Source organism: Salmo salar, chromosome 06 (genome assembly GCF_965601325.2).
Source record: "Salmo salar chromosome 06, fSalSal1, whole genome shotgun sequence".
Classification (NCBI taxonomy): Eukaryota; Metazoa; Chordata; class Actinopteri; order Salmoniformes; family Salmonidae; genus Salmo; species Salmo salar.
In genome coordinates this window covers 55,847,810-55,874,191 of record NC_138296.1, presented here as the reverse complement: position 1 = coordinate 55,874,191, position 26,382 = coordinate 55,847,810, and the positions used below count along the sequence as shown (strand labels likewise).

The 26,382-nt window shown below is 42.4% G+C and overlaps 1 protein-coding gene across 1 annotated transcript in view; it reads left to right on the top strand.

Annotated features, from left to right (window-relative positions):
• The window catches only part of LOC106607557 (protein lin-28 homolog A), a 45,408-nt gene extending 19,329 nt beyond the window's left edge, over positions 1–26,079 (top strand). Inside the window, exons 3-4 of the mRNA XM_014204597.3 lie at positions 1,872–2,062; positions 24,671–26,079. Coding sequence (XP_014060072.1) covers positions 1,872–2,062; positions 24,671–24,962 — 483 coding nt within the window. The 3' untranslated portion in view covers positions 24,963–26,079. The remainder of the gene's footprint in view (positions 1–1,871; positions 2,063–24,670) is intronic.
• The last annotated feature ends 303 nt before the right edge of the window (positions 26,080–26,382 follow it).

Below are 26,382 nucleotides of genomic sequence, written 5' to 3'. Positions count from 1 at the left end.
AAACCTGCTCCAGAGCCCTCAGGACCTCTGACTGGGACAAAGTTTTACCATCTCTAGAGAGACCTGAAAATAGCTGTGCAGCGATGCTCCCCATCCAACCTGACATAGCTTGAGAGGATCTGCAGAGAAGAATGGGAGAAACTCCCCAAATACAGGTGTGCTTATAGCATCATAACCAAGAACACTCGATGCTGTAATCGCTGCCAAAGGTGCTTCAACACAGTACTGAGTAAAGGGTCTGAATACTTATGTCAATGTGATTTCATTTTTTATTTATTTATACATTTGCAAAAAAAAGTAAGTATTTTTTTTCTTTGTCATTATGGGGTATTGTGTGTAGATGGATGAGGGAAAAAAATATTGAATCCATTTTAGAATAAGGCTGTAACATAACAAAATGTGGAAGAAGTCAAGGGGTCTGAATACTTTTCCGAATGAACTGCTTCACACTTCACAACTGCTGCTACCAGACTCTTATTATAATGCTCAATTTATAAACTTGCGGTGGCCTCTCTCAATAGCAAGGCTATAGTCACTGAGTCTGTACATAGTCAAACCTTTCCTTAATCTTGGGTCAGTCACAGTGGTCAGGTACTCTCTGTTTAGGGCCAAATAACTTTCCAGTTTGTTAAGTTTTTTGGGTTAATTCTTTCCAATGTGTCAAGTAATTATCTTTTGGTTTTCTCATGATTTGGTTGGGTCTAATTGTGTTCCTGTCCTGGGCCTCTGTTCAAAAAACAGAAAAAGACCCCACAGAGCCCCAGAACAGGAACACAATTAGACCCAACCAAATCACGAGAAAACCAAAAGATAAGTACCAGCTTTCTTAGGGGACTCTTCTCCAGGTTCATCTCTCTGTAGGTGATGGCTTTGTTATGGAAGGGTTGGGAATTGCTTCATTTTAGGCGGTTGTAGAATTGAACGGTTATTTTCTGGATTTTGATAATTAGCAGGTATCGTCCTAATTCTGCACTGCATGCATTATTTGGTGTTTTACGTTTTCTCCCTCCCTCTCATGCTTTCTCATTCTCTTTCTGACCATGCCCTCCTGACCTCTGTGTGTAAACTGAAACCAGGCAAGACACCCGCCAGGACACTTGAGAGGAGGGTATTTTACACACACACTCACATGCTGACCACACAGCTCGCGTCGGGCACACCTGTTATAAGGCACACCTGTTAATTGAAATGCATTCCAGGTGACTACCTCATGAAGCTGGTTGAGAGAATGCCAAGTGTGCAAAGCTGTCATCAAGGCAAAGGGTGGCTACTTTGAAGAATCACAAATATAAAATATACACTACCGGTCAAAAGTTTTAGAACACCTACTCATTCAAGGGGTTTTCTTTATTTTTGGTACTATTTTCTACATTGTAGAGTATGCCAAGAGTGTGCAAAGCTGTCATCAAGGCAAAGGGTGGCTATTTGAAGAATAAACACTTTTTTGGTTACTACATGATTCCGTACGTGTTATTTCATAGTTGTGAAGTCTTCACTAATATTGTACAATGTAGAAAATATAAAAAAAGAAAGAAAAACTATGGAATGAGTAGATCGTAAAAAATAAAAGCTACTGATTTTCCGATTGAATAACATTTTTCGTAAGACATTTAACGGACCTTGACTATGACAGGAATGAAATACTCAATTGACATTCTAAAGGTTTGCTCTGAATAAGGCATATCTTTATGCCAGTCCAAAAATCCTTCATTGTAACAGTGCAGCATTTTTTTAAAGGGGTTGTCTGGTTATAATTGTAATTACATGGTTATAGTTCAGTATCTTTTAAAAGGCGATTTTCTGTAATTCAAATTCTATGGTTAAAGGGCAGAATTTTTAAAGGCGTGGTCTATTTATTTTTTACTCCACAGAGTAAGCTGGTGATGGATGGCTTCCGCAGCCTGAAGGAGGGCGAGCAGGTGGAGTTCACCTTTAAGAAGTCCTCCAAGGGCCTGGAGTGCCTGCGGGTGACGGGGCCAGGCGGGGGACCGTGCACGGGCAGCGAGAGGAGACCCAAAGGGAAGGCCACGCCCCAGAAGAACCGCAAACAAAAGGGTGACCGGTGAGTACAAGAGCAAAGCATGCTGGGAAGGCTCTGATTAACAGGAAGTCAAATGTGGATGGAGCTTTGCTGTAGTAGGCACAGGTGTTTAAAATGACATGGATGAAATGGTTGTTACTGGAAACTAAAGTTAAAGTAACGTTGGATAAAATAAATAATTAAAAAGGCTAAGATGATTCTAAATATGCTTTAAAAATATATATGATCAATTTTACACTTAAATTTTACTAACGACAACACAACCCAAATTAATGTGAGTGTTTAGTGTCTTTTCAAAACCATCTTTACAAAACCTACAAAACCAAACCTTTTCTAGTCGTATTCATATGGTGGTGATTTTTGTATTAGCCTTACAAATCTACAGTGCCTTCAGAAAGTTTTCACACTCCTTGACTTTTTCCACATTTTGTTGTGTTACAGCCTGAATTTAATATTGATTACATTTATATATTTTTGGTCACTGGCCTACGCACAGTACCCCATAATGTCAAAGTGGAATTATGTTTTTAAAAATGTTTACAAATGATTTAAAAATGAAAAGCAGAAATGTCTTGAGTCAATAAGTATTCAACCCCTTGGTTATGGCAAGCCTAAATCAGTTCAGGAGTAAAAATGTGCTTAACCTCTTACATCTAGACGTTCCGCTAGCGGAACACCTGCTCTAATATCCAATGATATGCGTGGCGCGAATTACAAATTCCTCAAAAATACAAAAACTTCAATTTTTCAAACATATGACTATTTCACAGCATTTTAAAGACAAGACTCTCCTTTATCTAACCACACTGTCCGATTTCAAAAAGGCTTTACAGCGAAAGCAAAACATTAGATTATGTCAGCAGAGTACCAAGCCAGAAATAATCAGACACCCATTTTTCAAGCTAGCATATAATGTCACAAAAACCCAGAAGACAGCTAAATGCAGCACTAACCTTTGATGATCTTCATCAGATGACACACCTAGGACATTATGTTATACAATACATGCATGTTTTGTTCAATCAAGTTCATATTTATATCAAAAAACAGCTTTTTACATTAGCATGTGACGTTCAGAACTAGCATACCCCCCGCAAACTTCCGGGGAATTTGCTAACAATTTACTAAATTACTCACGATAAACGTTCACAAAAAGCATAACAATTATTTTAAGAATTATAGATACAGAACTCCTCTATGCACTCGATATGTCCGATTTTAAAATAGCTTTTTGGTGAAAGCACATTTTGCAATATTCTAAGTACATAGCCCAGCCATCACGGGCTAGCTATTTAGACACCCGGCAAGTTTAGCCTTCACCAAAATCAGATTTACTATTATAAAAGTTTGATTACCTTTTGTTGTCTTCGTCAGAATGCACTCCCAGGACTGCTACTTCAATAACAAATGTTGGTTTGGTCCAAAATAATCCATCGTTATATCCGAATAGCGGCGTTTTGTTCGTGCGTCCCAGACACTATCCGAAATGGTAAATCAGGGTCGCGCGCATGGCGCAATTCGTGACAAAAAAATTCTAAATATTCCATTACCGTACTTCGATGCATGTCAACCGCTGTTTAAAATCAATTTTTATGCAATTTATCTCGTAAAAAAGCAATAATATTCCGACCGGGAATCTCCTTTTCGGCAAACAGAGGAAAAATCACAAAGACGGGGGCGGCCAGGGCACGCGCCTAAGCCCACAGTCCCTTGATCGGCCACTTGACAAAGGCGATAATGTGTTTCAGCCTGGGGCTGGGATGACGACATTCTGTTTTTTCCCGGGCTCTGAGCGCCCATGGAAGACGTAGGAAGTGTCACGTTAGAGCAGAGATCCTTTGTAAAAGATAGAGATGGCAAAGAAGTTCAAGAAATGGTCAGACAGGCCACTTCCTGTAAAGGAATCTCTCAGGTTTTGACCTGCCATTTGAGTTCTGTTATACTCACAGACACCATTCAAACAGTTTTAGAAACTTTGGAGTGTTTTCTATCCAAAGCCAATAATTATATGCATATTCTAGTTACTGGGCAGGAGTAGTAACCAGATTAAATCGGGTACGTTTTTTATCCAGCCGTGAAAATACTGCCCCCTAGCCATAACAGGTTAACAAGTCACATAATAAGTTGCATGGACTCACTCTGTGTGCAATAATAGTGTTTAACCCCCTAAAGTCGACTGATGCAATTTAAGCTAGAGATACTGTTTCAGTTTTTTGCATTGTATGCGTCTCAATCCACTGCATCCAACGATGTCGCACTTCTGCATCTGCGGTGAAACGTGGCAGAGCTAAAGCGGTGTTTGGTCCTCTCACGAAAACGTCTGTAACGTCAAAACTCTTTGGAAAGATGAGACTCTCACAAACACGATGGTGGTCTCCTCTATGACCCCCACGAGTGTCAGGATACTCGTCTGAAGTTTGTACCATTGATGTGTCAACTTCTGTTTGTAGCGTCCAAACTGTTTAGGCTACAAACTAATGTGACCCCACTGTAGAAAGGGGAGATTCTCACGAACATGAAGGTGTTCTTCGTTTCTCTCTACAACCCCCATAAATGTCACAGGAATCGTCTAAGGGTAATGGAAGTAGGAATGTAGTTTTGTGCTAAATATATATACAACTAGGGAAAAAAGTATTTGATCCCCTGCTGATTTTGTATGTTTGCCCACTGACAAAGAAATGATCAGTCTATAATTTTAATGGTAGGATTATTTGAACAGAGAGACAGAATAACAACAAAAAAATCTAGAAAAACGCATGTCAAAAATGTTATAAATTGATTTGCATTTTAATGAGGGAAATAAGTATTTCACCCCTCTCAATCAGAAAGATTTCTGGCTCCCAGGTGTGTTTTATATAGGTAACGAGCTGAGATTAGGAGCACACTCTTAAAGGGAGTGCTCCTTAATCTCAGTTTGTTACCTGTATAAAAGACACCTGTCCACAGAAGCAATCAATCAATCAGATTCCAAACTCTCCACCATGGCCAAGACCAAAGAGCTCTCCAAGGATGTCAGGGACAAGATTGTAGACCGACACAAGGCTGGAATGGGCTACAAGACCATCGCCAAGCAGCTTGGTGAGAAGGTGACAACAGTTGGTGCGATTATTCACAAATGGAAGAAACACAAAAGAACTGTCAATCTCCCTCGGCCTGGGGCTCCATGCAAGATCTCACGTCGTGGAGTTGCAATGATCATGAGAACGGTGAGGAATCAGCCCCGAACTACACGGGAGGATCTTGTCAATGATCTCAAGGCAGCTGGGACCATAGTCACCAAGAAAATAATTGGTAACACACTACGCCTTGAAGGACTGAAATCCTGCAGCGCCTGCAAGGTCCCCTGCTCAAGAAAGCACATATACATACCCGTCTGAAGTTTGCCAATGAACATCTGAATGATTCAGAGGACAACTGGGTGAAAGTGTTGTGGTCAGATGAGACCGAAATGGAGGTCTTTGGCATCAACTCAACTTGCCGTGTTGGGAGGAGGAGGAATGCTGCCTATGACCCCAAGAACACCATCCCCACCGTCAAACATGGAGGTGGAAACATTATGTTTTGGGGGTGTTTTTCTGCTAAGGGGACAGGACAACTTCACCGCATCAAAGGGACGATGGACGGGGCCATGTACCGTCAAATCTTGGGTGAGAACCTCCTTCCCTCAGCCAGGGCATTGAAAATGGGTCGTGGATGGATATTCCAGCATGACAATGACCCAAAACACACGGCCAAGGCAACAAAGGAGTGGCTCAAGAAGAAGCACATTAAGGTCCTGGAGTGGCCTAGCCAGTCTCCAGACCTTAATCCCATAGAAAATCTGTGGAGGGAGCTGAAGGTTCGAGTTGCCAAACGTCAGCCTCGAAACCTTAATGACTTGGAGAAGATCTGCCAAGAGGAGTGGGACAAAATCCCTCCTGAGATGTGTGCAAACCTGGTGGCCAGCTACAAGAAACGTCCGACCTCTGTGATTGCCAACAAGGGTTTTGCCACCAAGTACTAAGTCATGTTTTGCAGAGGGGTCAAATACTTATTTCCCTCATTAAAATGCAAATCAATTTATAACATTTTTGACATGCGTTTTTCTGGATGTTTTTGTTGTTATTCTGTCTCTCACTGTTCAAATAATCCTACCATTAAAATTATAGACTGATCATTTCTTTGTCAGTGGGCAAATTTACAAAATCAGCAGGGGATCAAATACTTTTTTCCCTCACTGTATATCTCCTAGTTATAGTTCAACACCTTGTTTCTTATGCTTTATTTTTTTACTGTCCTTTTTGCCATTTATGAATGTGTTATTCAATGTCTTTCTATTGGCTATAGTAATAAAGGTTCAAATCAATATTTAATCAAATAAGTGTTTAGAATTGTAGAATATATATATATATATATATATATATATATATATATATATATATATATATATATATATTATATATATATTATACCTAAAGGGGTTCTACAATTCTAAATCAAATAGCTAAATGGTCCATAGTATGACCATCTCAAAACAATTCCATGGGTCAGCTTAGAACCCCCCACAGTTGCCGGTGAGGAAGGAAACCACTCAGGGATTTCACTGAGGCCAATGGTGACTTTAAAACAGTTACAGATTTTAATGGCTGTGATAGGAGAAATTTGAGGATGGATCAACAACATTGTAGTTACTCCACAGTTCTAACCTAATTGATGAAGTGAAAAGAAGGAAGCCTGTACAGAAAAAAAATATTCCAAAACATGCATCCTGTTAGCAACAAGGCACTAAAGTAAAACTTCCAAAAAATTGGCAAAGAAATTAACTTTATGCCGTGAGTACAAAGTGTTATGTTTGTGGCAAATCCAACACATCACTGAGTACCACTCTTCACATTTTCAAGCATGGTCGTGGCTGTTATGGGCATTCTTGCCATCGGCAAGGACTAGGGAGTTTTTTATAATAAAAAGAAACGGAATGGAGCTAAGCACAGGCAAAATCCTAGAGGAGAACCTGGTTCAGTCTGCTTTTTACCAGACACTGGGAGACAAATTCACCTTTCAGCAGGACAATAACCTAAAACACAAGGCCAAATGTGTACAAAACATTAAGAACCCCTTCCTAATATTGAGTATCATAGCTTTCACCTGGTCAGTCTATGTCTTGGAAAGAGCAGGTGTTCTTAATGTTTGTGCACTGTGTACACTGGAGTTGCTTACCAAGATGACATTGAATGTTCCCGAGTGGCCTGTTTAGAGTTTTTACTTAAATCGGCTTGAAAATGGCTAGCTAGCAATGATCAACTATAAATTTATCAGAGCTTGATCAATTTTTTAAAGAATAATATGCAAATATTGTACAATCCATGTGTGCAAAACACTTAAAGACTTACCCAGAAAGACTCACTGCTGTAGTCGCTGCCAAAGGTGATTCTAAGATGTATTGACTCAGGGGAGTGAATACTTATTTAAATTAGATATTTTTGTATTTCATTTTCAATCAATTAACAAACATTTCAAAAACATGTTTTCACTTTGTCATTGTGGGTTCTTGTGTGTAGATGGGTGAGATTTGTATAAATTGAATCCATTTTGAATTCAGGCTGTAACACAACATGTGGAATAAGTCTTGGGGTATGACTACTTTCTGAAGGCACTGTATATGTTTCTGTCTTCATCATCAGTTAAATATTTCTCAGGGGGCCTATATTGTGGATTCAAACCTAGATCTAAGTACAGGATGGTTGCTATGGTTATTCTGCTCAATGATCATGCATTGAATAGGGCACTTTGCCCGCTATTTCACAGCTATTTAAAGTCAAATTGTCAGCTTCCACATTGTAGACCATCTTAAATGTGTGCCTGGGTAAGTTTGTGTGAATCTCAATGCATTTTACTACAGCCATTTTGATAGGGGGTGTTTTGTCAGAGGAAGGCTCATAAAATTGTCAAAGACTCCAGCCACCCAATCCATACACTGTTCTCTCTGCTACCGCATGGCAAGCGGTACCAGTGCACCAAGTCTGGGACCAACAGGATCCTGAACAGCTTCTACCCCCAAGCCATAAGACTGATAAATAAGACTGATAAATAGCTAATCAAATGGCTAGCTGGACCACCTGCAATGACCCTTTTGTCTTGAACCTAACTGTCTTGCACTGACTATGCACACACACTGGACTTTACCCACACACTCACACATACTTACACACACACACATACACGCCCACACACACATAACGTGCACACACGCATACTGACACCACACACACACACACACACACACACACACACACACACACACACACACACACACACACACACACACACACACACACACACACACACACACACACACACACACACACACACACACACACACACACCACACACACACTTTCATACTCACCACATACGCTGCTGCTACTGTCTTATCTATCCTGTTGCCATGTCACTTTACCCCTACCTGTATGTACATAGCTACCTGAATTACTTGGTACCTCTGCATATCGACTCAGTACTGGTACTCCCTCTATCAGTGGTGTAGTGGAGTTCTCCAAGCAAAGGCCCCTCCCAAACCCCAATTTTTGGGGGGGGCATTGGGGCAGAGAGAATGTGCAGTTTTATAGCTAATGCCATGCTATTTTGCACATTTTTCCATGAGGCTTACAGAACATGTTGCTGTTTTAGTGCTCAGGGATTCTTGAAAGACAGGACAATCAACTTTTTCCCCACAAATATTTGTCTTAATATTAACATTTTAAATATATATTTTGACAGACCAATCAGCTATCACACCATGTAAAAGAACAACCTCCTATTTGTATATATTTGTCACAAAATGCAACAAACTGCATTTTTTTCAACTCCTCCAGGCATTTCATTTTTTACAATTATTGTCCAAAAACTGTTTAAAGGCCTTGATTGTTTAATACTAACATTAGATTATTCAAATCTCCACTGTTCTTTTTGTTTTGTTTATTAGCACTATTAAAAGCTCCAGGGATAATGTCTTCAGCATTTTGGCATGTTTGTCTAGACTTAGAACATAAAACAACATTTATGAAGTAAATCTTTTCCCTTCGGTCTAGCACAGCAAGTACTTCAATTGTTTAAACATCTGTTGCAGAACACTGATTAAGGGGTTAACCATCAGTGGCTTGTCAACTCCGTCACTGATGGCTAACCCACTTAATCACTGTTCTGCAACATATGCTTAAACAATTGAAGTACTTGCTGTTGACAACAGATATTCAAAACTAACATATTTTTGTCTTAAAAAATAAGTTCATTTGTAAAATATGGAAAATGATTCATTTGAAAATCTCCAAATAAAACAGAACCAGTCTATCAAATCTTTCAGCACTCTGGCAGAGTTAACTTTAGACAAAAATGGTAAACACAGTATCAATTTAGTTTTTCCTGACTCTAAAACCTGATTAAATGTAACATTTTTTAACCAAAATTCATATTCTATTCTAATCTGGCAGGCAGATGGAGTTGACAGTTTATGGTTGTGAACATGGTGATTGCAATATTGTTTGTTTAAATCTATCAAAAGTAGAGAACTTTACACATCATGACATGTATAAGGTCCTTATGGTATGGCTGACCCTGCTCATTCCTGATTCATTTAGGATTTTACCAAATCTCCAGACACATCTTTTAGGAATCAAAGTTTTGAGATAAATATTATTTAAAGCCATGGAGGGCTATTGCAAGAAACTACATACGATACACTTTTTAGTTAATATCCATTATTCCAGGCATAGAGCCGACATGGAAATAACATTTAGAAAATTCCCCTAAATGTAACTTTTAAGCTCAAATAATGCAACAATAAGTTTCCCTGCCTGACAAGGATTGTCACGACTTTCAAGAATCCCTGAGCTAATTTCCTGCTATTCTACACATTTTGTCATGAGGCTGGGAGAAAATTGTGCAGTTAAAGCTCATTTCCTGAGTTTTTTCATGGCTTATGACATCTTCATATGCTATCTGGAGGGCCTGACTTCGTGTCACTATTTCTAGTATTATTTAAATGTTTTATCTTTAACTCTGCATTGTTGGAAAAGGACCCATAAGTAAGCATTTTCACTGTTTCACTGTTGTTTACAAAGCATGTGACAAATAAAATTGGATTTGATGTCTGAAGACTGAATACAGTGTGTGGTGTTGTTTTGCCCTATTACGAGCGCAAGACTTAAGATTTTCAATAGTAGTGATCGTTAAATGTGAGCTCTTTCCCGACATTAGCATTTTTTTTATGTCTTGTATAGTCCCCAAGGCTTATATGGAACGCCCTGAAATAGCTTGATGATTGCTGTATCTGTGCCCTCCCTCCCTCCCACCTTCCCTGCCGTCTCCTCTTCTACTGAGAGAACATGCAGTTCCTACTCTCCATGTGTCTGTGCACCTGGTGCTGCAGTGAACACAGAGAGCCAGTTAATATAGCCAGATAGAGCTATATCTGGCTCCTTCGTAGGAGGCTACTTCACATAGCTACACTGTACAGTGTACATTAAAGCCACAATCTGGAGTTTGTGTATTCAGCCCCAACGGCAGCCCCTCCGCCACTTGCAGTGCTGGAGAAATGGAACTACTCTCAAATTCATACACACAGCTCGTAAGGCATTTCTAAGTTATTCTTCAACAACCAATGGGTATAGGGCAGGCTAACCCTTGAACAGCAGCAAATCTCCCTGATTATGCCTTTAAAAAAATGCTTATTCCATCTTATAACCAATAGTAGAACAACTAAAATAACAAATAGAACATCTTCTATTCTAGATTAAATTTCTCTCAAAAATAAAACACCATATTAAATAACAGAAGACTATCTAAAATGTTCCTTATGCAAAACCATACCTGAGACTCAGAGCATACAAAATCATTTTACAATTACAGCTGAACTGTTTTTTAAATTGTAATTCGATACATATCGGGCTTAATTTGCTCATCTATGGCCATAATATTGGGCCAAATGACATTTATTAAACCTAGGATTCATTATTCGTTACAGCTACATCATTTAATGTATTAAATTCATAGTTTAGTTCCAAAAATACATAAAAAACACTTTAAAGCTAATTTCTGAAGCTTCTATATTCCATTATAAACTGGGTGGTTTGGGCCCTGATTGCTGATTGGCTGACAGCTGTGGTATTTCAGACTGTATATCACGAGTATGACAAAACATTTATTTTTACTGCTCTAATTAGGTTGGTGACCAGTTTATAATAGCAATAAGGCACCTCTGGGGTTTGTGGTATATGGCCAATATACCACGGCTAAGGGCTGTATCCAGGCACTCTGCGCTGCGTTGTGACTAAGAACAGCCCTTAGCCGTGGTAAATTGACCTTATACCACAACCCCCTCGTGCCTTATTGCTTAAATATAAAAACACTTTCCTAATATTGAGTTGCCCCTCCGTTTTGCCCTCAGAACAGCCTCAATTCGTAGGGGCACACAAGGTGTCGAAAGCGTTCCACAGGGATGCTGGCCAATGTTGACTGCAATGCTTCCCACAGTTGTGTCAAGTTGGCTGGATGTCCTTTGGGAGGTGGACCATTCTTGATACACACAGGAAACGGTTGAGTGTGAAAAACCCAGCAGCATTGCAGTTTTTGACACAAACTGGTGCGCCTGGCACCTACTACCATACCCCGTTTAAAGGTACAGATATCTTTTGTTTTGCCTATTCAACCTCTGAATGGCACACATACACATTCCATGACTCAACTGTCTCATGGCTTAAAAATCCTTCTTTAACCTGTCTCCTCCCGTTCATCTACACTGATTTGAAGTGGATTTAACAAATTACATTGATAAGGGATCATAGCTTTCACCATATCAGTCTATGTCATGGAAAGAGCAGGTGTTCCTAATGTTTTGTACTCTCAGTGTAGTCTACACACCATAGAAATACAATGGATTTTACCTAGCATACTACGACTCCCAGGGTGCAATGCTTCACCCAGGGCTGCTGGCTGGCTACTTATCATATTATAATGCTGAAAAGAATATATGTAATTGTCACTCAAAAAAAATATAAATTTAGTTGCTGGTAGAATAATGTTACAAAGCAAATGTAATGTGTAAAATAGGTTTTAATGCATTTTTGGAAGTTAACCTCCCTTGCACTGCACTGCTTTGTAACACCTTTTGCATCGTTTTTTTTTTGGTAGGCTGGTCTTCATATGCTCTGTAAGCAAAGTATTCCCATATTTCACTTCTGGAGCCAGTTTTGTAAACAACCTGCTGGAGTGGAGGTATGATGTTTTCGTTAGAAGAAGCCATGTTGACGGCATTTTCTCTCTCTTGCGTCTCAAAAGTGTCTCGCACTGTGTCAGCAGCATGCGCAAGCGCAAGAAGCCTGGCTAGCTTACTACTGCCACCTTGAGAAGATTCAGACAAATTACTAGACAGACTCACTCATCTCAGGCCGTATATGACGCGAGACACATTTGACAGAAGTACCGAAAGTAACATTTTCTAGTACCAAACCGTTTTTGGTATACCATGCAACACTACAGTAGATGTGAGAGCAATATCTGCATAGACCAAATCACTGTGTCATTACTATACTATTCTGACTATCCAATCCCACTCTTACTCCCCCTTATCTGCCAAAAGGGTTCCCTGGTTATTTCAGTGTAGTTGGGATAATTGGACTACTTTGTGGTTTGTTATCTCTATGGTGTTCTGATTGTGCTTCGGATAGGAAGCTGTGTTGGTAGGTTGGTGGCAGGTACTTGAGCCTGATTAAACCTCTTGGTTCTGTGTTCCCGTTCCATATAAGGGGCCACAGTGCTGCGCTACTGAAGCCGTTAAGACGTCAACATACATATGTTGGGTTTGCTCCTAGCAGAACCCGGCTAGGCGAAGCAAACATCTGTGCTTGCATACTCCCGAAAGCAGGGGTTATCAAAGTGGGTTCTACTTTGGTAGAGGTACTGCAGGGGTCCGCAGCCAGATAAAAAAATACAAAATCAAATAATCTGTCCAAGGGATCTGTGAAATAAGTTTAGACGGTGTAATACAAAACAAAACAATGTAATATTGTATTTGTGGTCAAAGCATGACCTTTTGAAAAATGCTTGCTATTTCCTTATTGGCCGATCAGCGGTCAACTTGCATTAATAATTTTAATGACCGGTATTTGCCCACATCATTCTGTTGTTGTGGTATGCCCACACCATTCCAACACAGAAAAGCTGGTTTGTAACATGCTTAATATAAATCAAATCAAATTTGTATTTGTCACATGCGCCGAATACAACAGTGAAATGGTTACTTATCAATTAAGTGTTAAGTAAAGATAGATAAGTAAAAATAACAAATAATTAAAGAGCAGCAGTAAAATAACAGTAGCAAGGCTATGTACACGGGGTATCGGTACAGAGTCAATGTGCGGGGGTACAGGTTAGTCGAGGTAATTGAGGTAATATGTACATGTAGGAAGAGTTAAAGTGACTATGCATAGATAATAAACAGAGAGTAGCTCCAGTACCGCTTGCCGTGCAGAGAGAACAGTCTATGACTAGGGTGGCTGGAGTCTTTGACAATTTTTAGGGCCTTCCTCTGACTCTGCCTGGTATATTGTTCTACTGTATTATTGACTATGTTTGTTTTACTCCATGTGTAACTCTGTGTTGTTGTATGTGTCGAACTGCTTTGCTTTATCTTGGCCAGGTCGCAGTTGTAAATGGGAACTTGTTCTCAACTTGCCTACCTGGTTAAATAAAGGTGAAAAGAAAAATACAAAAAAATAGAGGTCCTGGATGGCAGGAAGCTTGACCCCAGTGATGTACTTGGCCGTACGCATTAACCTCTGTAGTGCCTTGTGGTTGGAGGCCGAGCAGTTGCCATACCAGGCAGTGACACAACCAGTCAAGATGCTCTTGATGGTGCAGCTGTATAACTTTTTGAGGATCTGAGGACCCATGCCAAATCTTTTCAGTATCCTCTTCACGACTGTCTTGGTGTGTTTGGACCATAATAGTTTGTTGGTGATGTGGACACCAAGGAACTTGAAGCTCTCAACCTGCTCCACTACAGCCTCGTTGATGAGAATGGGGGCGTGCACAGTCCTCCTTTTCCTGTAGTCCACAATCATATCCATTGTCTTGATCACATTGAGGGAGAGGTTGTTATCCTGGCATCACACGGCCAGGTCTCTGACCTCCTCCCTACAGTGAGGGGAAAAAGTATTTGATCCCCTGCTGATTTTGTACGTTTGCCCACTGACAAAGAAATGATCAGTCTGTAATTTTAATGGTAGGTTTATTTGAACAGTGAGAGACAGAATAACAACAAAAAAATCCAGAAAAACGCATGTCAAAAATGTTATAAATTGATTTGCAATTTAATGAGGGAAATAAGTATTTGACCCCCTCTCAATGTAACAACTGTCTTCAGAAATGGACCAAGGCGCAGCGGGAATGTGGATACTCATAGTTTTTTAATAAACACAAGTAAAGCATCCACAGGGGAAAACAATAAACTCTACTCACGATGACAGGAACAGTTTTGTAGGCACACAACACGCAGTGCAAAAACAACTACCCACAACCCCAAAGAAAAACACACACTACTATATAGGACTCCCAATCAAAGGCAACTCAACACACCTGCCTTCAATTGGGAGTCCTAATCACCAACACAACACTTAACACACAGAAATCTGCCACGTCCTGACCAAAACTAATACAATTGCTCCCTCTGCTGGTCAGGACGTGACACTCAATCAGAAAGATTTCTGGCTCCCAGGTGTCTTTTATACAGGTAACGAGCTGAGATTAGGAGCACACTCTTAAAGGGAGTGCTACTAATCTCAGTTTGTTACCTGTATAAAAGACACCTGTCCACAGAAGCAATCAATCAATCAGATTCCAAACTCTCCACCATGGCCAAGACCAAAGAGCTCTCCAAGGATGTCTGGGACAAGATTGTAGACCTACACAAGGCTGGAATGGGCTACAAGACCATCACCAAGCAGCTTGGTGAGAAGCTGACAACAGTTGGTGCGATTTATTCGCAAATGCAAGAAACACAAAAGAACTGTCAATCTCCCTCGGCCTGGGCCTCCATGCAAGATCTCACGTCGTGGAGTTGCAATGACGTTGAGAACGGTGAGGAATCAGCCCAGAACTACATGGGAGGATCTTGTCAATGATCTCAAGGCAGCTGGGACCATAGTCACTAAGAAAACAATTGGTAACACACTACGCCGTGAAGGACTGAAATCCTGCAGCGCCCGCAAGGTCCCCCTGCTCAAGAAAGCACATATACATGCCCGTCTGAAGTTTGCCAATGAACATCTGAATGATTCAGAGGACAACTGGGTGAAAGTGGTGTGGTCAGATGAGACCGAAATGGAGCTCTTTGGCATCAACTCAACTCGCCGTGTTTGGAGGAGGAGGAATGCTGCCTATGACCCCAAGAACACCATCTCCACTGTCAAACATGGCGGTGGAAACATTATGCTTTGGGGGTGTTTTTTCTGCTAAGGGGACAGGACAACTTCATCGCATCAAAGGGATGATGGACGGGGCCATGTACCGTCAAATCTTGGGTGAGAACCTCCTTCCCTCAGCCAGGGCTTTGAAAATGGGTTGTGGAAGGGTATTCCAGCATGACAATGACCCAAAACACACGGCCAAGGCAACAAAGGAGTGGCTCAAGAAGAAGCACATTAAGGTCCTGCAGTGGCCTAGCCAGTCTCCAGACCTTAATCCCATAGGAAATCTGCGGAGGGAGCTGAAGGTTCGAGTTGCCAAACGTCAGCCTCAAAACCTTAATGACTTGGAGAAGATCTGCAAAGAGGAGTGGGACAAAATCCCTCCTGAGATGTGTGCAAACCTGGTGGCCAACTACAAGAAACATCTGACCTCTGTGATTGCCAACAAGGGTTTTGCCACCAAGTACTAAGTCATGTTTTGCAGAGGGGGTCAAATACTTATTTCCCTCATTAAAATGCAAATCAATTTATAACATTTTTGACATGTCTTTTTCTGGATTTTTTTTTGTTATTCTGTCTCTCACTGTTCAAATAAACCTACCATTACAATTATAGACTGATCATTTCTTTGTCAGTGGGCAAACGTACAAAATCATCAGGGGATCAAATACTTTTTTCCCTCACTGTTTAGGCTGTCTCATCATTGTCAGTGATCAGGCCTACCACTGTTGTGTCATCGGCAAACTTAATGATGGTGTTGGTGTCGTGCTATGGACGGAAGGAAAACTTTTGAACTAATTTTGTAATTAATTATTGGTCATATTTCTTAGAAATCTGGAAACACTGGACAGCTACTTTAAGCTTTAAAACTGCAAGGTTTTCTCTGCCTCATGGCAATATGTGTAGAATTGCAGGAAATTAGCTTGAAAACTGCAAAATTCTATCCAATGTCAAGACGCGGTCCTTTAAATTGTTCCTTCCCAATACCCGAGACTTGGTTCGGCCATGCACTGCCGAAGTAATGGTAAAACTCCTTGAATGCTATTATTTTTTTTTATCTCACTCGAGTTGTGTTGTGATTATGAGGGGGTCCCTGATAAATTTGCTGTCACAAAAGGGGTCCCCAGCCCCAAAACTTTGAGACCCCCAGCCCCAAAGACCTAGCTTGAAAAACAAGTAAAGCGGCAATAATACGGTTGTTTGTCCTTCTTGAGCCACCGTAGCAACAACATAGCCAGAAACACTTCCTCAAAATAGTCCAAGATAAGATAAATTAAGAAATCTGTATTAAATGTTTACGTTTTTGCTTTAGAGGTCTTAGTCGTGCAATTTTACAACTAACTAAGATGTTTGGTGCAGTATTTCGCAAGTGAAATAAAGTGCATGAAAATTAGTCGTCTGCCATTGAATGACAACGAACACTTCATTGAAGAATGCCGTCCATAGTTCCCACTTCCACTAGGAGTAGTACTGTTGACCAATCACCGACGAAGGGGCGGAGACTTCAGCTACCGAACTTCGACTTGCCTCTATATTTTTTTGTGTGTACACGAACAGCCGAAAAAAAACCTGGAAAACACCAAAACAAACAAAAACGTCACGAAATGTCGTCATAATATGTGCACAAAGTGTTTCGACTGTGAAGCATGCGACAGGCTTTACGCTTTTCTTCTCCCTGCTGTCGAGAGCTATAACTACAAATATACTTGAACACAGTGTAGAAATACTGCATTCCAATATTCTATATATTATATACACTACATGACCAAAAGTATGTGGACACCTGTTCATCGAACATCTCATTCCAAAATCATGGGCATTATAATGGAGTTGTAATGCAGCCTCCACTCTTCTGGGAAGGCTTTCCACTAGATGTTAGAACATTGCTGCGGGACTTGCTTCCATTTAGCCACAAGAGCATTAGTGATGTCAGGCACAGATGTTGAGCGATTCGTCATGGCGTTCCAATTCATCCCAAAGGTGTTCGATGGGGTTGAGGTCAGGGCTCTGTGCAGACCAGTCAAGTTCTTCCAAACCGATCTCGACAAACCATTTCTGTATGGACCTCGCTTTGTGCACGGGGGCAGTGTCATGCTGAAACAGGAAAGGGCCTTCCCCAAACTGTTGCCACAAAGTTGGAAGCACAGAATTGGCTAGAATGTCATTGTATTCTGTAGATTTCCCTTTACTGGAACTAAGGGGCCTAGCCCAAACCATGAAAAACAGCCCCAGAACATTTTTCCTCCTCCACCACTATGCATTGGTGCAGGTAGCGTTCTACTGGCATCTGCCAAACCCAGATTTGTTCGTTGGACTGCCATATGGTGAAGCGTGATTCATCACTCCAGATAACGTGTTTCCACTGCTCCATAGTCCAATGGTGGCAAGCTTTACACCACCACGCTTGGGATTGCAGATCTTTGGCTTGTGTGCATGCGGCTGCTTGTAACGTTCGTCGCCTGGTGACGAGGAAGCGGACCAAAACGCAGCTGGGAGCGAACACATGTTTATTCAACACACTGGAATTAAACATGTACACAAAAATCAAGAAAAATGCAGATACGTTACGTGCTCAAACAAAGAGACAACACCCCACACAAACAGCGTGGGGAAAACAGCAACTTAAATGTGATCCCAATCAGAGACAATTAGCGACAGCTGTCTCTGATTGGGAATCGACAGAACCCAACATAGAAATAACCCACCTAGAGCCTACACAAGGCTAAAACGTAAACCAAACACAAACCAATGAAAAATACCAAAACATGACACACCCTGACCCAATATACCCGAGTTCACCTGGTCAGGGCGTGACAGAACCCCCCCCCCCCCCCCAACGGTGCGTACTCCCGGCGCACCAAACTTAAGTCTATTAGGGGGGGGGACCCGGGTGGGCGCCTCACCCTCGGTGGAGGCTCTGGCCCCGGGCGTGTTCTCTCCCCCGCCTTCACCTTAATCCTACCCCTCTGGCCCGGACTGGACCACTGTGGAGCGGCATGCTCAGGCTCCGGAGCGGAGCCGTCGACCGGAACAGGATTGGGGACACGCACCACTAACCTGGTGCGGGGAGCAGGGACGGGCCGGACAGGACTGGGGACACGCACCACTGACTTGGTGCGGGGAGCAGGGACGGGCCGGACAGGACTGGGGACATGCACCACTGACTTGGTGCGGGGAGCAGGAACGGGCCGGGCCGGACTGGGGACACGCACCACCAACCTGGTGCGGGGAACAGGGACGGGCCGGACAGGACTGGGGACACGCACCACTAACCTGGTGCGGGGAGCAGGGACGGGCCGGACAGGACTGGGGACACGCACCACTGACTTGGTGCGGGGAGCAGGAACGGGCCGGGCCGGACTGGGGACACGCACCACCAACCTGGTGCGGGGAACAGGGACGGGCCGGACAGGACTGGGGACACGCACCACTAACCTGGTGCGGGGAGCAGGGACGGGCCGGACAGGACTGGGGACACGCACCACTAACCTGGTGCGGGGAGCAGGAACGGGCCGGACAGGACTGGGGACACGCACCACTAACCTGGTGCGGGGAGCAGGGACGGGCCAGACAGGACTGTGAACACGTACTGGTGACCTGAAGCGTGGAGCCGGTTTAGCCACTCGTCCTGGCTGGATGCCCATCCTAGCACGGCATGTGCTGGGCATGTCCACCGGACGCACCGGGCTGTGCGGGCGCACTGGCGACACAGCGTGCAACTCCGCATACCATGGCTTGGTGCGGGGAGCAGGGACGGCCGGGCAGGACTGTGGACACGCACCACTAGCCTGGTGCGGGGAGCAGGGACGGGCCAGACAGGACTGTGAACACGTACTGGTGACCTGAAGCGTGGAGCCGGTTTAGCCACTCGTCCTGGCTGGATGCCCATCCTAGCACGGCATGTGCTGGGCATGTCCACCGGACGCACCGGGCTGTGCGGGCGCACTGGCGACACAGCGCGCAACTCCGCTTACCATGGTTCCTCCTCCAGATCTTCCCTCTGCAGGTCCTCAATCAACTGCCTCATCATCTTCGTCTCTTCCTCCGCCGTCATCCCCCACGAGAGCAGTGGTCTGGGCTCTTCCTCTGCCCTTCCGGACCACCCCATTAGCACCCCCCCAAAATTTTCTTGGGGGTGTTTTCCGGGCCTCCTCGACCGCCGCCTGCGACTCCGTCTACCGGCTGGCTTTACCTCCTCGACCTGGGAATCCTTCCGCCAGGGTCCTTTCCCCGACATTATCTCCTCCCAGGTCCAGAACTCCTTCCCCTCGCGAGCCCATCTCTCGCGCTCCTTTTCCTCCTGCTGCTTGGTCCTGGTTCGGTGGGGTGTTCTGTAACGTTCGTCGCCTGGTGACGAGGAAGCGGACCAAAACGCAGCTGGGAGCGAACACATGTTTATTCAACACACTGGAATTAAACATGTACACAAAAATCAAGAAAAATGCAGATACGTTACGTGCTCAAACAAAGAGACAACACCCCACAAACAGCGTGGGGAAAACAGCAACTTAAATGTGATCCCAATCAGAGACAATTAGCGACAGCTGTCTCTGATTGGGAATCGACAGAACCCAACATAGAAATAACCCACCTAGAGCATACACAAGGCTAAAACGTAAACCAAACACAAACCAATGAAAAATACCTAACATGACACACCCTGACCCAATATACCCGAGTTCACCTGGTCAGGGCGTGACACTGCTAGGCAATGGAAACCCATTTTATGAAGCTCCCGACGAACAGTTATTGTGCTGACGTTCCTTACAAAGGCAGTTTGGACCTCGGTAGTGAGTGTTGCAACAGAGGATAGACCATTTTTTACATACTACACGCTTCAGCACTCGGTGGTCCCGTTCTGTGGGCTTGGATGGTCCACCACTTCGCTGCTGAGCTGTTGTTGCTCCTAGATGTTTCCATTTCACAATAACAGCACTTACGGTTTATGCCCTAGCAGGGCATAAATTTGACAAACTGACTTGTTGGAAAGGTGGCATCCTATGATGGTGCCACGTTGAAAGTCACTGAGCTCTTCAGTAAGGCCATTGTACTGCCAATGTTTGTCTATTGAGATTGCATGGCTGTGTGCTCGATTTTATACACCTGTCAGCAACGGGTGTGGCTGAAATAGCCACATTCACTCATTTGAAGGGGTGTCCACATACTTTTCTATATATTGTGTACATTTTGAGGCAAGAGACCTAAAAAAGTATAATATTAGGGGTTTGGGAAATGCTGAGAAGTACTTTTGTTGTTTTTCCTTAACTGAATGTTCACTCAAACTAAGGAATATTTTACCACTCAATCCATCTTAATCAAGACCGTAAACCAGAGTTAAGAATAGGTCTAAATGACCTCTTAGCAATAGAGTTAGTCACATTGGATTTAATGGTCCTGATGTAATGGTCCTTGAAACACTGAATTTAAATACTGTAGGAATCCATTCATTTCTATGGAGGGCTGCTCTTTCTAGATTGTTGATGCTATTGTCACGAACCGGCTCAAAGTCCATAACAAAAAGGGAGACAACGTGGAGATTAGGAATAACAAAAATATATTTATTAACTGAAGTAACATAAATACAATTAACAATTGTGTGTGTAGTCAGTAGTGTAAGTGAGTGGTTGCGTGTATAAATGTGATAATGAGGGGTGTTGAAAGGTGCCAAAGAAAACAGCCACAAAAATGCCACAACCAAAATCTAACATGAAGAGAGTCTCAATGAATGGGGAAGAGGTGTATTTATCCCGGACACACCCGGGTTCAGGTGTGTCCCATGTCGCTGACGACCCTCCCAGCTCCGCCCACCGACATCCCATTAAGGAAAACAAGAGCAAACTATGTATTAGTTGAGAGGCTAAGTCACCGCAGAAAGAGCAGCCCTCCATAGAAATGAATGGATTCCTACAGTATTTAAATTCAGTGTTTCAAGGACCAAATTTCATGTAATTAATGACCAAATTTTTTTTGTAGTGGGGACAGCAAAAAAAATATACTGTTTTTCTATATTGTTTTATTACTGTCCACCCCAGGACCATGGTGAAACCAAAACAATAACTACGGTGCTGGGGTGGTCAGTAATACTAATGACCGAGCATATACACAAGCAGTGGGGCGGCAGGGGGTAGCAGATTCCTGCTTTAAGGTGACTGTAATAGAAGAAATTTGGCAAACAATTATGGGGCCATTAATAAATGCATTTCTATAGCTTCTAAAATCTTTTAATGATTCATTGTAAAATAATAATTTTACCAGTACCATTTTTCCTTGTAAATTTCAAGAAAATGTCAAATGGACTATGACATAAAGCATATCAGTGAGTTGATTCACGAGTCCCTTGTTAGTGCTAAAACCTGCCATCCAACAATTTTTTAAATCTAAATTCTGTTATTCTGTTGCACATTGTAAGGATAACTAGATAATACAGCTCTCTAACATTTGCTGTTGTACATAGTATGTTAAATTATGCAACAAAGAGAGATTTTTGGACAATAAAGTCACTACCGGTTGAGTCCAAGTCCGCACTGGTTGAGGTTGATTCCAAGTTAAGTCAAGTCTCAGTCCTGGACTCTAGTACTACAACACTGAAGCATATTCATTGAAATATAAACCAAGACTATTCTCAACACTTATATGTGTCCATTTAAAGTATTAATCAGTGTTAACTTTCAGAGTTATATTAAACATTTGCTGTGTAACCAGGAATTTGTAACAGAATAAAAAGAGAATACGCCATATGACACCCAACAAATGCTTTATTGTAGCAGCAATCCCTGGGAGGAATATTAAAATATTGCGGATGATGTGTCTACGCTATTCTGAGGAGGCAAGGACAAATGAGGCAGTCTAGGCTATGTTGGGAGCATCCCAAATGGTATCCTATTCCCTAGTGCACTACTTTTGACCAGATACCTATGGGCTCTGGTCAAAAGTAGTGCACTTAATAGGGAATAGGGAGCCATTTGGTGGAATGCAGTCATGATGCTACCAGCATTCGACAACCAGCCTCCAAGTATTACCATGGTAACCACCACAAGCTCCTTAGTAACCCACAAGGTCCCAGTGAAGTGTGTTTGCACCATTTCTTAGCTCGGTAAGAGCACATGAAGTTCATCGAAATATCGAGGGTACGAAATCTTCTGAACTCCTGTTCAAGTCTGTTTGGTAATTGAATTGGATGTTCCGTTTGAGATATGTAGCAGGTAGCCTAGTGGTTAGAGTGTTGGGCCAGTAACTGAAAGGTTGCTGGATTGAATCCCTGAGCTAACAAGGTAAAAATCTGTTGTTCTGCCACTGAACAAGGCAGTTAACTCCCTGTTCCCCGGTAGGCAGTCATTGTAAATAAGAATTTGTTCTTAACTGACTTGCCTAGTTAAATAAAGGTACAATTTAAAAAATATATGCAATGGTGTTTTCAGTTATAGCATTGCCTTTTTCAATTCAGTTTTTCTCTGGCAGTTCAATTGAAATTGAAATGTACTTCACCCTTGCTCGGCCCAATGTTTTTATTGTGATTGCGTGTCAAGGAGTGTGTGTGTGTGTGTGTGTGTGTGTGTGTGTGTGTGTGTGTGTGTGTGTGTGTGTGTGGTGTGTGTGTGTGTGTGAGTGATTTTGAGAGAGAGAGATGGAGTGAGTGTGTGTGTGTGTGTGTGTGTGTGTGTGTGTGTGTGTGTGTGTGTGTGTGTGTGTGTGTGTGTGTGTGTGTGAGTAGGAGAGAGAGAGAGAAGGAATGTGTTTTCATCGAGGATGAACAGTTCATCTCAACATCCTCATTAAGTGCAGCTTTCTTCTACATCTGCTCCTTGATTTGTTATTGAGCGGTGTGTTTGTCTTATAACAGCGGTCTTAGAGATGCACCAAGAGAAATGCAACATGCCTGTCTTATAGTGCTCACCGTCCATTGTGTCTGTCTGAGAATCAATGCTATAGAATGCCAGCCATTGTTTTTTCAAGCCATCCAAGCCATTACATCTTTCAATTTAATGCACTGTGTTCCATGCAAAATTGAGAAAGCTCCCTATTTGAGGAATGTATTGAGGGTGGTGTGTTTTGCTTGGATTAAATTATGTACCACTTCATTTATAAGTGATTGTAAAGCATCTATGTTGTGCTTATGAAGACTTAATAAAACCTATATTTGTTTGTTGCCAGGAGAACGCTAAAGTGGGACCCCCCCCAGATTGATTTCACCAGTGATTTGTGTGAATACTGTATAGATGAAACTCTACTGGGTAGTGATGGAATCGTTTCTCACATTTCAAAAGGTCTTATGGCCTTTGTTATACTCCCATCTAGTGGAGGAAGGGGCATAGCACTTGGTTGATATCAGTAAATGTATTTTATACTTTTGAGTAACAGTTTACATAAAACTGACTGGTATAATGCATTAGTAAATGTTATAAGCTTGTATAAGCCTTTATAATGTCTAATTAGGCCTTATATGTAACAGTTTACATAAAACCGATTGGTATAATGCATTAGTAAATGTTATAAGCTTGTATGAGCCTTTAATTAGGCCTTATATGTAACAGTTTACATAAAACTGACTGGTATAATGCATTAGTAAATGTTATAAGCTTGTATAAGCCTTTAAAATGTCTAATTAGGCCTTATATGTAACAGTTTACATCAAACTGACTGGTATAATGCATTAGTAAATGTTATAAGCTTGTATGAGCCTTTATAATGTCTAATTAGGCCTTATATGTAACAGTTTATATAAAACCGACTGGTATAATGCATTAATAAATGTTATAAGCTTGTATGAGCCTTTATAATGTCTAATTAGGCCTTATATGTAACAGTTTATATAAAACCGACTGGTATAATGCATTAGTAAATGTTATAAGCTTGTATGAGCCTTTATAATGTCTAATTAGGCCTTATATGTCATCTTTCTATGATACATTTTCAACTGACTCAAAATGGATGATGTTTGGTCGAGATTTCTATGTTAATGGGGTGTAGATGCTTATGACAATAATTGCGATGCATTATAACGCCATTGTAATGCTTTATACCTGTTTACTTTATTAAAGCATTATCTAATTGTTGATTCATCCTTATTTGAGTTATTGAATATTGCTTCAATATAAGTAGCAAATTGGTGCCGTTTTCTGTCCTTTACCTGTTCCTTCTTCTCTCCCTCCTCTTCTTTCTCTCCATTCCACTCCTACTGTCCTCTCTCCAGCTGTTATAACTGTGGAGGTCTGGACCACCATGCCAAGGAGTGTGGCCTGCCCCCCCAGCCAAAGAAATGCCACTACTGCCAGAGCATCATGCACATGGTGGCCCAGTGTCCCCAAAAGGCGCTGGCGCCCCCCACTGGTTCTCAGGACCCCCTGCACTCTTCTACCCTGGCCGACCTGTACCCCCCCGACGAGGAGGAGCGCTCGGGCTCATACCCCCTCGATGGCCCCTCAACCTCCCCGGAAGAGCCACCCCAGTCGCACTGTGGTGGCCCCCAGAGGTGGAGGAAATAGGCGGGGAGATGGGGAGAGGTGTACCCTGACTCCCCTAACCTAAGGAACCCCCAAAATCCACCCCTAATCTACCTCACACTCGTGAAAAAAATGGGAGGTATATTTTTTTGGGGACCAGCGAAGCTATGGCAATGATCACCGGAGTACGGATCTGTGTGAATATGTGTGACTGACTGACTGGCTGTCATCTGGTGGCAGCTATGGCAACCATCGCTGGGGATACGGACTCATGTGAATGACTGTGTGTGACTTCTCAATCAGTGCAGCTCAAGAGACAAAATGGTCTAAAAGAGAAACAAGGGTCAGGGTTAGGGGTTAGGGTTTAGGTTTGGGTTTAGGGTTCGGGGTTAGGGTGATTGTGAACCTGAGTTAGATGACTGGTGTCATCCGTAACACTTTGTGTGGTAGTTTATGAATATAACTCGGTTTCCTTTTAGATTTTGGTTCACGTGTTTCATATTATATTATTATTCTAAACATCATGATGCCTCTTTTTTGGCATTAAGACTTTTAAAAAAGGCCTTGATGTAGCCCAGTGTTTCCTAATCGCGCATATTTTAGTTTTTGCCCTAGCAGTAACACACTTGATTTAACTTATCGCCAAGCCTTTGATTATTTACAATCAGGTGTGTTAGTGATACATCAAAAACTAAAATGTGTACCCCTTTGGCTCCCCGGGACCAGGATTGCAAAACACTGATAGGCCCTCTATAAAAACAATAGAAGCGCAAAAAATCTGAATCCAAATGATGCTTTAGTGTGACCTATTGATCAGTGTTGGCGAGAACACCATGGATACCAGGGTGAAAGGTTGGGAAGAGGATGGGGGCGTAGGACACTGATTCAATAACGCTTGTGGTCATGTGCAACGCTCTGCTTACAGAAACAGAACTGGACCAACTGCCCAGGGTGGGGGGCAGCAATGGCTTCATAAGAACCAGGAACTGGTTGTTATATGGTTGTTATTATATGGTTGTAATGACGTCATTTCAACCAGCTTGCCCACTGGTTGATTGTTGTTAAACCTAGTTTGAAGTGTGTGTGTGTGTGTGTGTGTGTGTGTGTGTGTGTGTGTGTGTGTGTGTGTGTGTGTGTGTGTGTGTGTGTGTGTGTGTGTGTGTGTGTGTGTGTGTGTGTGTGTGGTGTGTGTGTGTGTGTGTGGGGCATAGCCTGGTGCAGTGAAGTCACCTTCGCTGTGTACTTCCCCAGCGGGGAGATTTTGGCACAAGACATCATTGCAACCAGTTTTCTGCTGCGAAAAGAAGCCTAACTGTCACTCCTGAACCACAGAAGATGAGCTTTTCTAGTTCAGTGGTACTAACAATTGACTGCAGAGTGCTAGTGGGGGAATAGTATTGAATCCAGGCACGTGTGCTCACTTGCTTGTGTGTGAGTGGGGCTGTTAGGAACGTGTTCGAGA